Source organism: Metopolophium dirhodum, chromosome 7, assembly GCF_019925205.1.
Source record: "Metopolophium dirhodum isolate CAU chromosome 7, ASM1992520v1, whole genome shotgun sequence".
Classification (NCBI taxonomy): domain Eukaryota; kingdom Metazoa; phylum Arthropoda; class Insecta; order Hemiptera; family Aphididae; genus Metopolophium; species Metopolophium dirhodum.
Genome location: NC_083566.1, coordinates 7,067,877 through 7,084,816, shown reverse-complemented (window position 1 = coordinate 7,084,816; position 16,940 = coordinate 7,067,877). Strand labels below are relative to the sequence as shown.

The following is a 16,940-nucleotide window of genomic DNA, read 5'->3' as shown; positions in this document are numbered from 1 at the left end:
TGACAATGATTTGCTATTTTATTTCAAATACAATTTACGAAATCTTCAAGAGGATGATTCCGACATTCTTAGTATCGATTTAAATGATAGATCGATAGTTCATCACGCTGGATGGACACGATCAAGACTATTTGGAAAGTTAATATTGCTTAATTGCACACAGTCTTTGAACTATTTATTTATTTAAATGGATTAGTATGATGATATTATAAACTGTTTCGATACTGCAATAGATTTAAGCACGTCACACGCGTACACAATGTTTTTGGTTTTTTTTTTTAATTTATAAGCGTTTACTAACTACGCACACAAATTTATAAAATATTCTTACCATTGACCTTTAATAAGACAATTTAATAAACATAAATATAAGCTTCCAATTTGTTTTGTAGTACCATTTGTTACAACTTATAAATATGGTATCTTGGGATGTTCCTTTAAATTAAAATATATGACGGAAAATCATTCTCAAGAAAACTATATACCTCGTGCAAAAATAAATGTTTAAGAATGTATGCGTAATAGTAGTTGATTTCCAATTTAAAGTTGTAACTACTTCAAAAAAATCAGTGAAACCACTCTGCTGTATAAAAAGAAGATTCTGAATGTACCTCATCATTAAATAGGTCACTGTAATGAATGTGTTAAATTTGAAGATATATATTATAATGACAATATTGATAAATCTTTGTGCATATGAAAAACGATTCTGAGTAGAGCCTGTGTCTGACAGGTTTCCGCTATAACATTCTAAGGATATTTTGTAAAGATGTACGTGGAGTTTTTACTGTTGACTCCCCCCGACCCATAGAACTAACTAGATCAAATTTTTACCAGAAACTACACTCAAAGTTAAAGATTCATACTACACTTGAACTTAAAAGTTAGTGACAAAAAAAAAATAAAATGAAAAACACACATCAGTGTAAAAGCAATACACATCGCACCAAATATTTCATTCTTAGAACAACCATTTTTTTTTGTTGATATTATCTACTATTCTAATGATTTAGTTTAAAATTAAATATAGTATTTAAATATATGACAAGGAAAATAATTAATTCAAATTAAATTAATATACTTAGGTACCTATACAATTTAAAACAATGAATAAATTCTATAAAAAAAATAATAACTGGAAAAAGAAGTGTTTTTTTTAATATCATAGTTTTATTTATATATAAGCTGATATGAATAAGCTATAAAGTGTATTAAACTAGCTTGAATGTATACGTTTTCAGTACATCTGATACATATATTATGAATTCAAGGTGTCGCATAACCGTCAAAACCCAAATTACGTCATTTTTCGGGAAGAGGGGAAGCTTAAATATCCGTATCACGAATTCGCACTCTCACGGACTGTCATAATCATAACAACAATGGTAAATGGCTGTTAATTACGAGATGCGAATATTGTATAACCGATAAGTCTGACCCGTATCACGTGTCACCTGTGTCTATTTTCTCAAGTCAACAATATTGAAACAGATAAGTCAGCCGAACTGCAGTTAATAGTTACTTAATACACTTTATTATTCCTTTATAGATTACTAAAAAAAAAATGTAAATGTAGGAAGTGCTACAGATAAAAGATCCTGGTAACAAAGATGCGTAGATCGATTTTACACACTTGAGTTGTTATCGTTTTGATAATATTATTATGAAATTGAAGTGTTTCAAATTACGTTTTCATTATTCAACCATATACTACCATAGTGCATTTTTTTCCCATTAATATATACGGGCATATACGGTTACTATATCATCATATATCGACACGAAACGATGTCCGACCGTGAAATTAAAATCGCCAGCTAACAATTCCCACACAGCTGCAGTGACAATGATCCAAATGGGAAAAACGAAAATGTTAAATAAAGAAACAAACAACAAATGCCATGGTGTTGTGCAACACAAGTCACGATTGTCGTTGCATTATCCTGCGTGGGGAGTACCGTATAGCTGTTGTATGAAAAAAATAATGGTAAATCCCAATCATAAGGGAGGACCGGCTCCGTCTCGTTCAATGTACCTACGACCAAAACTGTATCGGCCGTAACGTTCATATAACAATATCATCATCTCGCATTGACTATTCATCATCATCATCATCATCATCATCATTATTATTATTATGGGTACGCACGTGGAAACATTACATGTCGTACGGCCGTAAACATAGGCCACTTACAGATCGTGTTGTATACAACTCACACTCGTATATTATTATTATTATTTGACGACGACGACGACGGCATCCACACGGCAATATACGTCTAACCTTGTGGGCCGGCCGACGGTGGAGTAGGAGCTGTTTTCGTGTAGTCCATAATATGGCATAAGTCCGTGTGTGTGTGTGTGTGTGCGACGAGTGGGTGCTGCGGAATATTTCCGACGGATTGAATTCGCCACGGAGGCGCTTCGACCGGCTTTGGAGACATCGGAATTAATGATAATTATTGTAGTTGTCGCATATTAATATATTGTACTAGTGCTGTGACAACCCGAGAGAGAGAGAGGCATGTTTATACGGCCCCGCGTGCGCTACCGAGAAACGTGGTTCGAGTAACGTTCATTCTGCCGCTCATAACGAGCATATTGTTGTAACGGTTTGAAATATTATCGGCCATCAATCATGATATGAGAAAGACTTAAAAAAATGTATTCAGCCAATAGAAACTATATCGCATTACTATTTACCAAGTACAATTAATGAAAGCGGATGGGTACCTATACTGTTTAAATTATTGTTTTTACTTTCAAATACGTATTACTATTATATTATTGGAATGATTAATTTAAAGAATTAGGAAAATATATATCCTTTATATTTGAGTACATTCAGTACTAAAAGGGGTGCTAAAGTGCCTAATGGCACTTGATAAATCGTTAAAGTAAACTCTGATTTTTTTTTAGATTATTTTTAAAATAGTACCGAGTAATTTCTTCTAGAAGTAGATTATTGGAACATTTTTTTCTAATAAAAAAAAAAATGTCTGGATATAAAAAAACACAAATAATTAAAGGACGATACATTTATGGCTCCGCTCAGGATCTAAAATTTGATATAGTCGCCAAAAGAATTGATCAATCACAAACTATAAAATAGTGAAGACATCATAAACAGTTAAGTTTTAATTCGAATAAAAACATCAATGAGATTATTTATTTCATAACTCGAGTAATTTAATAAAACACTATTTTCCACAAACAGTTGATACGTCGTAGAGAAAAAAGATTACTTTTTCCAGTTTTTTCAAAAACTTTAAAAACCGTATTATCTCTTGCGTGTATATAGAAACATAAGTAATCAATTACAAGATTTAATTTAATAAATAGCTGATATTTTATATCTTATACAATATACATATTACTTCGCTACTTGTGTATTGTTCTTTTTTTTTTATCAGCTACAAAATCAATACGAGACCGAACAAACTATCAAAATCAGCTTTGGAAGACTAGAAGAGTCACAGCAGCAGGCTCCCGTCTATTGTAGTCAAACATTCGTCAGTTTACCAAAAAATCTGCTTCAGAAAAACGAGCGGTTTTATAGTAAGTATAAAAATAAATAAAAATTTAAACGACCACCTCGAAGTAGTAGATAATAATATGTAATAAAAAAATAATAATCTATTTCGCGAAATAAATGCATATTATCTACTTCTTGCAGTTTACGTGTCGCCCACTGCAGTAGGCGTGTACCTAATGATTTGTTTAGAAACAAACCCAAGGCACTTAAACATATTATAACATTAGCATTGCTAATAATAATATTATAATACACTCGTACGGTGTTATGAAACGACACAGTGACCGAAAAAAACAATAGAAAGACCACCCGCCGTAACTGTCAGGTTTATGCGTCACATTGGCTACTTATACTTTCCATATTGACGCACAGCCATGTGGAATGTGTTGCAATCCGTTCCGTGCCGAAGGGAAATAAAATCGAAAACGCATTGTTTCCAGCTAAAGCCCGCCGAGACGAGGTAAACAGAATAACAGACGTTATTAACGATTGTCCGACGTGGAAGGAAACACACATAAAAATCACCCGGGCAGCAGACGTGTACACCCTATCCCACGCATCTCTCTTGAACGGTTGCCAAGTTTTATAAATTATAAGACTGGTATTTTTCGAAGTGCACACATATTATACGGTCAAAATCACGCGACACGTGTGACACGATGATAGGTCGTTTTGAAAATCACGTTTAACCAGCATGGAAAAAAATAAATAACGATACTTAGGAGCAGATTTCCAGGTAAGTATAGTATTATATACATTAGATTAAAGTGGATATTGGAGAAGCCATTAGTTTCGTCGTCATCGTCTACGATATTGATTTTCTTTGAAATACTTTGACAAAACTTGGAAACCATTATATATTGTTATAAATCGTACACTTCTATCAGGAAATGACCGCTCGCGTCTAAACCAGCTTCGTATAATAAATATATATTTATACATTTTTTTTTTTAAAAGAACGGAACGGAACATCAATTTATCAACATTAAATCTATCCGATTTCATAACAAACGTTTCCCGAAAGCCGGAACGGCATGAAATCTCATCAGTTTTGAACATTTATTTTTTTTGGAAATCCGCGTAGACATATTATAATCAGTGCAACTTCTTCAATCGATTAATACGGTATAACTAGGTATATAAAGAGTGTAATTTTCACCAGCAAATGCTTTTAAGTTATTTCATTATGCTATCTGTAATTTGTGTTTCCAGACGGCGGAATCGTATTTTTAACAAAAGTCAGATTCTTATATTAAATAGCTGTCATCCGTCTTGCACATTTTTTCAACTGGTTGATAAATTAATATTACATAATACAGCCATACCGGATACTGGTGAACGTATCGCTAAAAAAAATTTAAAAAATGATTCATCCCAACTATAGTCGGAGTGTGCCAGCAAGTTGCCCCGTAAATGTGAAATACGTATTATTACTTGTGTTTGAATAGCAAATAAAACACGCATACTTTTTTAGGCCAGAGATAGTGTGTCCTGTCTCTCCTTATATACCCTTGACCGGATGGTTCGATAGGGCTTAAATTAAAACGTAGTAACAATCTATTATACTACGCTAAAATTATATATTATAATAATTTACCCTATTAGATTTAAACTAGGTACATGCAAATTTGGTCACGACAAATTAATAGTTATTTTTATATAATAACAACTTGATTTAAATAACGTACACGCGCGGAGATGATGTTAATGATAGCCGATGTACAATATAATCATATTATAGCATCATCGTTTTAATAAACGTTTTAATGTTTATGCTTAAACATTTCGCATCAGTTATTATAATATTATAGGAGAGCTAATGAGCTAATGATTTTCTCTTTTCATTTGGGTTAAACACGAAACACATACTGTAATGCATCACTATATTTACCCTATTTTCAAGTTCAATAGCAATAAAACACTGCAAGTGAAGAGTGGTTTTTAACTTTTGGTAAGATTTAAACACAATTTTTGTGGTAACTTGCAGGACTATTATTTGTGAGAGGTTTATAATTTATAGAGCATACAAAATTAAATAATAATTTCCTTGTAAAATGAATAACCAACGTGTCATAAAAATCAACGTCGTCCCGCTAATCGAAAATATTTTGACACCGACGCGTGAAAATCGGTCGCGCGAAGGACGGGAAAACTGAAATATTTGCAACCTCCTACACACAATAATCAATAGCACGTTAATTCCATAAAATGTCAGGCTGGCGTTAAAAATTACGATTATCAAAACATCTATCTATACGCCTCTCGCCCCTTATATACGCTTGTCGGACTTCCCACGAGCGGCGTTACGAGCGGAGTCTCGTTAGTCAACCATTCTGTACTTTAGATAGGTATAGCGTTTTTAATTTAACGAGCGCACGGACGGAAGGTCCGCGTGCTTTAAACAAAAGCCTGAAGATGCACGGTGGTGATTATTACTCATTATATTGAGTTTCCGTTTTTTGCACTGTTCACAGTGTTCACACATATTATAATATAATATAAATATAACGTTGTTCGCACAAACATATCATTATCGGGCTGAATCAATATTTGATGGTGTAGGTAAACTTTTTGTAACGACTAACAGTGTCGGCTATATAAAGACTAAAGAGACGCCCAAGGCCCAACAGTGCGTTATCGATTGGCATTTTATGCGGTATACGTTTATAACCACGACTGGCCTACGCACCGCGTCTAGTAGGTACCTATCTATATACTAACGTAATGCAACTATTCAGCCAAACGGTCTTTAAATAATCAATACACAACAAGCAGATTTGTTTACTATGTCGTAGTCCTACGGGGAGATGAAATAACGACGTTTTCAATAAATATTGCTTTTGACCGTTGTAATTTATTCATTTCCTATCCGGGAGAGACGCTACCCGAAAAATATTACAGAACACGTTTTTACGTAAATTATTATTACAACGAAACGTGTCAAAAGCGTGTTGACATATTATTTATATTTTGCTCGGTAGAAACTGATTAAACTAAAGACATCAAGACGTAAACCAAAACGTCACAACGCGATCGTAATGTTTCGGATTCAAACTCTAATGGAGAATACTCAAAAATATTTATTAAAACGTATTAGTTTTGCACTTGGAGAGAACACTGCACGCCATACAGCCATATAGGTATCGATTCTAGCCATACATATATCATATAAAAATAAATTATGTTGTCGTGGCTTAATGTATTAATCTTGAACGTGTGTTATGCTATACAATGTCAAATATTATACATTTATACCTATACGTACGAATGGCAGACACATAAATCTACCGTGCAAGATTTATCTGATTCACGATTAATAAACTTTGTCATTATTAGCATGTCGGTTGTATACTGTATAGGTATATCCAAATCCAATATACACGAACGAACAATTCAACGAATTATCATTATAAAAAATATGTTATACGCGAATAACCCGTGACCCGAGGTTACTCTGTATGTAGTCTAAAAATAACGGTGTCATGCAACATTTAGCTGTAAGGTACCTACGTGACAATTAATCGTATTAATATACTCTACAAATTCCTTATCATACTAAATAAACATAACTTAAAAATTGGTCATAAGCATTTAACTTTGAAAGGAAAAAAATGGTTTTATATAGATGGAAATTACTATAGATACTCAATAATTGTAATCAGGTTTTTATACAATCAATCAGTTTAATGAATGTTTATTAATTACGCTTCAGTGAAAATAAACAAAAACGTATTTCGAAAAAAAAATTGTACCTATTTAATACAAAACAAGAGGAGAGTTCAAATTGAAGAAGTTAAGTGGTAATAATATATTAATACTGAACACCAAACAATAATATTAATTATTATACTATATATTTCGATTTATTTTATTTATGTATGAAATTCAATTTTAATTAAAATTACCTTCGTACATTTTTTAACGATAACATTATTTTCCAGTATATTATATAAATAATATAATACTAGTATATTATGTTTAAAACTAATTGATTTAATTTTTATTATAGACATAGTATGAACTGCATGTTTAAAACTTTTAAAAATAAATTCCTGAATATTTTATTCAACAAAATAGTGACTTTATATAATCAATTAAAGTATTTTGATTTTAAATATTTTGTAAAAACATAATATTATGTAATGGGATTTTCAATTTAACGGAATACAAACAATTTCAGATGCATAAATAATGTTTATATTTCCGAAGTTTTTGATACAATCCATTATTATTTAACATTATATTATAATATATGATTTAATGATTAGGAAAATAGTGACCAAACCAGTTAAGAAAAAATGCCATTATGATTTGGTAGTTTTAATTTATTATAACCCGTAGTTTTAAAAACTAGGAATTTGTTTGCAGTTTTTAAATCATTTATGGAATAAGTTGTTGCATAAATAGAGTTAGAAATGAAAAGTTTTAAAATCTGTTTGAGAAAAATTATTTTTTATTTTCTTATGAATTTAATGAATATAAAATATACAATCGTTTATATGAATTAAATTTCAATACTTGGTATTAACTAATAGATTGAATGTATGCCAATTTCATGTAATAAATTATATGCATTGTGTATGACAATAGACAAAATTACAAATTAGGTAACCAGCAAAATAAAAATTCTTAGTTTAACGATGTACGCTGAAGCCTGGAAACAATAATTATTTATATGATTTTGACATTTGTTCAATAAAAACATCAAACGCGTATAAATACCGAATTTGAGTAACATATTAGATAAGTGGATATTAAAACAATAAAACACCTATTGTGCAATGTATGTATATCATTATCAAAATTATAAGGAAAGATAGTTTAAGAAGGTTACCTAGATGTCACACCTTGATTACGACCTAGATCAATGTTACATTCGTTTGCATCTTCAATTACGACTCAATAATTTATTATTATCATGTCATTATTGAATACATTATAAACGTCGATGATAAACAATATTATTCTTTATAAGCTGATAGGTACCCGTGTTAATTTAGAAACGAGTTTTTTAAACAAAAAAATTAATCTTTAGTTATGTGTGAAAAGCATAATATGAATACATTAGCGTATAATTTAAACATATTCTTTAATAAATATAGTTACTACCTGTTACATCATTATCTATTGAAGAATTTTTACTTAGATAAACGATAGATTAGTATGTTAAAACCTGTAATAATATATAGGTATATCATGAATTAAAATAAAATCATTCTTAATAATTCATACTCTCTACACTAGTACCTACCTATATTATACTAACATAAATTATAATAATCATTTAGTACCTATATTTAAAATTTTATTTCATTTAATTAAAGTATTTTTTAGTAAATTTATCATTTAAAAGAAAAATTATAATGCATAATACGTTTAACAGAACCTGCAAGATGATTATATCCGACTTCAGACAATATCCGATGGTAGGTATTTTTTTTATAAATAATAATCCGTGCTTGAATAATTACGTATTTTTTTTTAATATATAGGTTTAATGTAAAAGTTGTACATTTTAAGAATAGTTTATATTATAACGTAAGTATACAAATAAATTAATAAAATAATTACGTAATTATGTAATAACGCATACATGTATAATTAATTAAAATACAATATATTATACTAATAGCTTAATAAAAATGAATCAAACAAATAAACCATGACTAATAAAATACAAAATACGAGGTATGTACACAAAATATTATTCAAATTAATATCAAAAAAAAAAAGCAAATTTAATATTATTAAATGTATACCTTCTTTATTTGTTGGTGAAACTAAATTTTCTTATGTGTGAAACAATACGTTTAAAACCAACAAAAATGTATTCATTTTTTTTTCCAAACAATTTTACTTCTTACTTTTAGGTTTTACTCACTGTATAAAATATTATTTAAACATGTCGAATTATCGGCATATTTTTACGAAAGAAAATGGTTGAACGCAGTACTATTTTGTTGATCCGTGTTATTTGCACTAGCCACGGGTTTATTTGACCATAATATTATAGTTATCAATTTACATATGGCAGAAATACCTATCCTAAATTACATGACTAAACTGAACAACAACTTTATCTAAGCGATTGTCTATAGTCTATTTGTGTAAATTCTCAAATACCTAAATTATGTTACCATATTTGTATTATATACCGCTGGCATTAGTCACACATCAATTAAAAATATTTATAAGATAATACATGTAAATTATCTACTATTTTGTTTGTTTCATTTTTTAACAAATATAATTGTATGGATACACTTGCGCTGATCTGTATTAACCGACAGTATACAAAATAACCAAACATTGATGTTTAAAAATATGTTACTAATGTTATGGTTTCTTTTTTTTAATGTTTGCAGTATTAGTGTGCAATATGCCAACGAAATAATTTGATTAGCTATATAGCTTATAAGTTATAAGTTTATATTTATTACTTTAAGTTTGGTGAAGTGGAGCAGAAAATTGCATTTAGACCTTCCATGAATATTCAACTCTAGTTAAGTAAGTTATTAAACTAGGTCTTTTTTATTATAGAATATTATTCTATGTGTAAACTTTAAACTTTAAAACGTTTCCAAATAAAAGTAGGTTCAAATATTTTAACAGATTGATATACAGATATCAATATATGATAATCATCATAAAATTAAAACTGTATAAAACTGCAGTATTATGTTAAATAATATAGTATGGATTTTAATTTTACAAATATAATTTAATAGGTGTATCGAAGATTATCTTTTTTATTTGATACTATTATATATAGCTAATTAAATCAATACTTTAGGTAGGTACTTTTAAATCTTTTAAAAACAGATACTCCTAAATAAAGTAAGTTTAATGTTTTTTTTAATTTAACGATTGTAAAATATTAATTAATAAGGTTTTAGTATTTTATATAGGTAATTTAAAAAAAATATATAACTTTTTAGTTAAATAATAATATAATATAATATAATATAAAATATTAATTAATATAGGTAGGAACCTGATATATGAATGTACCTATATTATAAATTATAATATTCAAGTGAACTTAAATGCCTGTATATATATATAATTATATATAACAACAAGCTTAAAATTGATTATAATTATTTGTAAAATTAGGACATTTAAATAACTAGGTACACAATAATATTATTAAGTATACCGCCTAGATACCTAGTTAATATGTTTCATAATCTCATATTTTAATAACTCGTATATTTATTATTAAAATCGAGTATATAACGACAAAAACCCATAAAAGTAAAAAATACCATAACATACTACCTATAAATCGTTAAATTATGAAAAATATAAATTCGTACCTAACAACAAATCGGTTTGTAACGACAATATCTTATCGTCTATTCAAAACGAAAAATAAATCCATTTATTGTTCTAACAATATAATTGCGATCCGTTAAAAAAAAAAAAACTTTTTCTGGATGCCTATCTAATGTGCTTTTTTCAAAATCTCTGAACGATAAGTCTTCCAATCAGGTACACGATATAAAATTATTCGACAATAATTAGTATACATTGGTACTCACGTTTGTACGCGGTCTCGGAAACATCTTGCCGTTCAGGCGCATCGCGTCCGGATGCTCGTATGGGTTATCCTGCTGGAACCCGAACGACCGGAGCTATGTTGCGTTCGCGTGCTTGAATGTGTATATTTTTATTGTAAATGTTATGTGCGAGACGACGCGGCAGACGAGAGTGAACGTGTACCTCAGTGTGTGTGTGTGGGTATGTGCGATAACAATCGCGGGTGCGTTGTTTGCGGACTGGTTTGTTCCGGCGTAAAGAGTACGAACCGTTGGTGTTTCGGTCTTATATATAGCGAAAGCCGGACCGGTCTGCACCGGGAGACTTTAACGCCGCCGCCGCGGCCAAAACGAAGATGACGACGACGGCCACGGCGGCGGCGGCGGTGGTAGGTACGAGCGAAACGAAAAAAAAAATCATACGATAAAAACCGTATTACGTATGAGCCCGGGGTCCAGCGGTCAAGGTCCCGCGGATGCCGCGTTTGACCCCGGACACGGATTATTTTTTTCTTCACGATCGGTGGAAACTGGAAATCCCATATACAGTCAAATGCGATTATTATAATATTATATTTTATACGCGCGCGTGTGCCGTTCAACACATTTTATGCATAATATTGTATGATATACCAATATATAGTTGGACCTACATTACATTGGCTATATTATATGACATAATAACGCCAAAGATATATGAATACATGTAATTTGCTACAAAAATCTATAGTTTTGTTCATTAAATAATAAATGCTTAAAACACTTCTATTATTTTGTAAAATCAATTGTCACTAGATACCTACAGTAAAGATTACGCGATAATGTTATGACACAAAAACTCTGACGGCTTATCGTAATCATCATAATATACATTAATAATCGATTCAGATTACGTTATATACGTTTGGCGTTTTTAACGGTATACGTCGATAGTTCTAAATTGTGTATCTGGGATGAAGCACACAGGTGCCAGGGATTTTTGTGCTTGTGTATAATAAATTCATTTTTTTACTTTTATCTCGTTTTAGCGCTTACGTCTTTCACGGATTATATTGTGTCTGCACTCACACAGTCACATTCTGTTACCAGTTGTGGTGCAAAATGCAATCGTTATTATTATAGTTCTTTGTTTATATATCTACTTAATACTTATACATAATATTATATGCAATTACATAAATCGTCTGTAACAATTTATTGAACTCACCGCTAGACTATGCGTTTATGTGTGCCAAAAAACATCTTTCAATATTGTTTTCTCCGATAAAAAATATTACTAACAATATTATATTGTATTGCGATGGTATATATGCGTGGGCAGAATAATAAGATTTTGTGTTTGTATAGGCATTTTCAGGTAGTTGCTCGTTTCTGCGAAGTAAGTGTTGAATTGTACTTATATACATCTAACTACATAAGGCGTATGTTATGGACCAGACTATGGGAGAGCAATTAATAATAACTATCGTAATTAATCGTCTTGTTCGAATAATGTTTTTGAGCACACATTTGTGGTTGAATTATTTATTCATAAAATTATAAGCATTCGTAAAAATCTATAAATAATAATGTTTTATTATACGAATACGTCGTATTTAGCTATTATTATAATGAAACAAAGAAATTTAATTTTAAATATTTTAACACAAAATCACGAGTTATATCACGTCATATTAAATGTAAAAATAAAGAACATCATAAAAGCTGGTATTTATATAGTATATAAATTAATTGATTTAACTAAAATTTAAATATTCAAAACTCTCAAAACAATTTAAAGCACGATTTTCAAGATATATTTTGAATAATAAAATACTATAAAATATTTTAAAATATTATTACCATAAGACTTAGCCTTACATTAAAATTTCAAGTTTACTTCCACAGATAGCAAATATATTTTCAAATATCTCAATAGAATATTAATTAAATACTACCCATCCAAATATTTTTGAAAATTAAATCACAACCTTAAAATTTTAACTAAAGAAATTTTAAGAAAATACTATATTTTACTATATACAGGATGATTCACCAAGCATGTTACCGTCTTTTTCTTCAATAAAGCAGTTATTTAAAATCTGATTTTTGGAATTTTTAAATATAGGTACCTACTTAAAAACCAAATTTTAAATTCTTCAGATTTTTACGTACTACTTGACTAGTGTCTTATAGATATTTAAACTTCTGATTTTTTCGAATGATAACTCCCATTTTTCACTGTAAATTATTTGGTGAATTATTTTTCTGAACATTCCGACGTATCAGAATCAAAAATTCGAACGTATAGTTTGTAGTAGTTTTTGAGTTATTTGACTTTGATTATTAAGGAATAGGGATAAAGGATTTCGAATATATGGGGACTATGGTGATTTGAAAGTAGTATTGATTAATATTAATCTATCAATCTTAGGGTTTTTATTTGAAAAATTGAAATTTGTATCACCACGAGACTTCTGTGGCCCCTTAAGAAGTAAAAAAATGTCAAGAATTTTAAAATATGGTCTTTAAGTATACAAGGTGATCAACCAAGCATAATCACTCCCATTTTTTTATTCAATAATACGTAGTTATTCAAAATTTAATTTTCGTAAATTTTTAATATACTTATACTCAAAGAACATATTTTCAAATTCTTGAATTTATTTTACTACTTAAGGAGTGTCTTGTAAAAACTTCTGTTTTTCAAATGAGAACTCCTCATTTTCAATGTAAATTATTAAGTGAATAATTTTTTTGAAAATGTTGATGTACCTAATTAAACATTTGAATGAGTAGTTTCTTAGTTATTAAAAGGTTTGTAATAAAGATAATAATTTATTATTATATATAATACTATAATATTGACCTTAAAAATTGTGTTACAAAAATATAAAATAGAAGTAAAATTAAATATAGTATTTAATGGTATTTATTATACTTGAGCTTTTTTCACAAATTATTTATATTGATAGATTAGTATTAATGACTATAATATTCAAATCACTATAGCTCCCATATCTTATAAACCCATTACCATGAACCTTTTATCCTTAGAACATAAAGTTAAATAACTCAAAAACTAATCGTACAAATTTTGATTCTGATTAGTGGAAAATTTCAAAAAAATTATCCACCGTATAATTTACAGTTAAAAAGGAGTGTTTTCATTTGAAAAACATAAGTTTGTATCTCCAAAGTACACTCCATAAGTAGTCAAATAAATCTCAAGAATTTGAAAATACGGTCTTGAAGTAAATTTAAGAATTCAAAAAATAAGATTTTGAATAACTGAATTATTGAAGAACAAAAAGGGGGAGCATGTTTGGTGAATCGCCTTGTATAATAAAATTCCAAAAATCAGATTTTTAAGAACTGCATTATTGAAGAACAAAGAGGTTTAGGCGGTTGAGCGTGCTTGTTGAATCGCCTTATTCATATAATTTGTGATAAATGATAATACATATTAAGTTTATTATTTCTCAATTATATACGAGTTTCCGCTGTATAAGGTTATTTTCTCGAAGCTGCTGAAATAGTCCAGTATAATAGGACTATTTTAAATACATTTTGTAAAAATGTGCATATACAATAAAAAAATAAAAATATATCTGTATAACTTAGTTTTTTATTAAAAGTTTTTTTTATTCATTTTAATAAACTTATTACGGACGACTATATTTATAACCATTTTCATGTTTTACTAAAACCAATTATGTATAATAAATTAATAAGAACTATAAATATAGTAATATTATACAAATTATCGCTATTTCTTTTTTATTTATTAAATTTCTAAAATTGTAGTGATTCATCTTGACCATTACGGGATACAAATATTACAATTTTATCTTCAATTACTAATAATATAATAATCAGCTACTTAAATAGTTGATACTTCATTTATTTTTGAATTATTAGTTAAGAAAATCTTGTGAGTTTCTAATTATTATAATATAATCTCATTCATATATATGAGGCGTGATTTAAAACATTGGTTGCATATGGTTTTTCTTTATGTTTAATTATGTGTTAATGTGTTATGAACCTTCGTATTAAATTAACTATAAGACATCGTTGCGTAGCTTCAAATTTCAGTATACCAAATAGAAGTAAAATGTGCGTAGATCCGCGCGTAGACATATTTCAATTTCTTTTAAAAAATTATTAAGATTCTTAGTGCTTTATGAAAAAAAAAATGAAATGTACCTAACCGTAAATATAGCAAAACTCTTTGAATGCTGATTTTCAACCAAAAAATGTACATTATTCATGTCAAATACAATCCGTGACTTTATTCTTAAGTACGCAAAATGTTGTCCTATATCTATTATGTTATATTAACATCATTTTATATTCAGGAATTGCACTATAAACAATTAAAATAATTACTATTATTTTATAAAATTAGTAAAATTACGTTGCTTTTAAAAGATTCTGCTTCGACAAAATAATAAAAAATAATAAATAGAAGAGGAACGACTATGATTAATATGTAATCATTTATGAAACGCGAGTGTGATAATATTATGTTTATGCATCTACAAAATATAATATTACGTTTTAGACCAATATAGTATTAGTATAACATCATATTAATTAACTTAGCATGAGAAAATACCTGGGCGTTTAGAACACGTGAAAAATAACTACATTAAATATAATATTACTATACGTTCGTAACTTATAAAACATACACACACAGTACCTATGTTAACTGAATTGTGTCGTGCATTGTATTTTAATAACTCGTCGGAATAGAATGCATATAGAATATATTATTACAATAAAAAAAAAATATAATAGTAATAATAATAATAAAATACAACAATATGTGTACACAACTTTTATGCACATATTATAATTACACAATTACAAACATTAACTGATATTATACATTATAATTTATAATTGCCAGAAATTAAACTCACAAACTCATCGGAGTGAAATGTCATTGGAATACTATAATATAATATTATACTTCAATGGAATAGGTTTTTAACATTTAACATATTTTATCACTTGAATCACGCTACAATGACATTTACTGTTGCTATCTCCGTCCTCCCACAGACTGGCTTACGGTAAAAAATTAATAAAAAAAACTACTGGCTCCGTTTTTCCATTACGGTGGATTTAACGCCAAAATGTAGAACACGTAAAATCACAATATTGTTATGTTATAAAAGGGAATGTGAACATGTCTGTGCATATAATATATGTATATGTATAAAGAGTACTATCTTACGGCAGATTTTTGATTTTTTTTTTTTAATTTTAAACAAGATATAATATAATTCATAACTGGGAAAGTTAAATTAATATATTTTTAAAGCAAATTTTATTTTTATTTAGGTACCTGGGGTGTTGCAGGCGTATTATACAGTAAAACATTAGTAACTAACGTAAACTGTTTACAAACGTAACGTCTCTACAGAATATTATCTTATTGGATATAATATTATAAACAATGCGGTGTTAAAACAAAATATTTAATATAGCCACATAATATAATTAATTATTACTGGTAAAAAATTTATACTTTCGCGTTTGTATATTTATATATTATATAAATATATTTTTTTTATGCAATATTCTAAAATTTGAAAGGAACAACCTGTTAAATACCAAATGTGTGATTTCATGATTACTGAGATGTATTAATCATTAGATGAATACTAGCGGAAATCAAAGCTATAAATCATAATATTATATTAAAAGCTGTGATTATTTTTTATATTTAAGCATAATATTTTATATTAGACGAGTCATCTTTGCTATTATATAATTTATTTTAGTGGCTTAAGCTACCTACTAAAATATTAATTCATCATATTTTATAATACACATATTATATAGGATACAGAATAAAATAAAATCCAAAC

General features: G+C 28.6%; 1 protein-coding gene across 10 annotated transcripts in view; it reads right to left on the bottom strand.

The window, feature by feature from the left end:
- The window catches only part of LOC132949804 (collagen alpha-1(III) chain-like), a 42,688-nt gene extending 31,334 nt beyond the window's left edge, over positions 1 to 11,354 (bottom strand). For 9 of the 10 annotated variants that reach the window (XM_061020901.1, XM_061020894.1, XM_061020895.1 and 6 more), the window contains exon 1: positions 11,080 to 11,354. In XM_061020901.1, the coding sequence (XP_060876884.1) occupies positions 11,080 to 11,121 (42 nt within the window). In that variant the 5' untranslated portion in view covers positions 11,122 to 11,354. Of the gene's footprint in view, positions 1 to 9,294; positions 9,314 to 11,079 lie in introns of those variants that run through there. The other variant, XM_061020897.1, reaches the window with a different exon arrangement.
- Between the last annotated feature and the right edge of the window lie 5,586 nt (positions 11,355 to 16,940).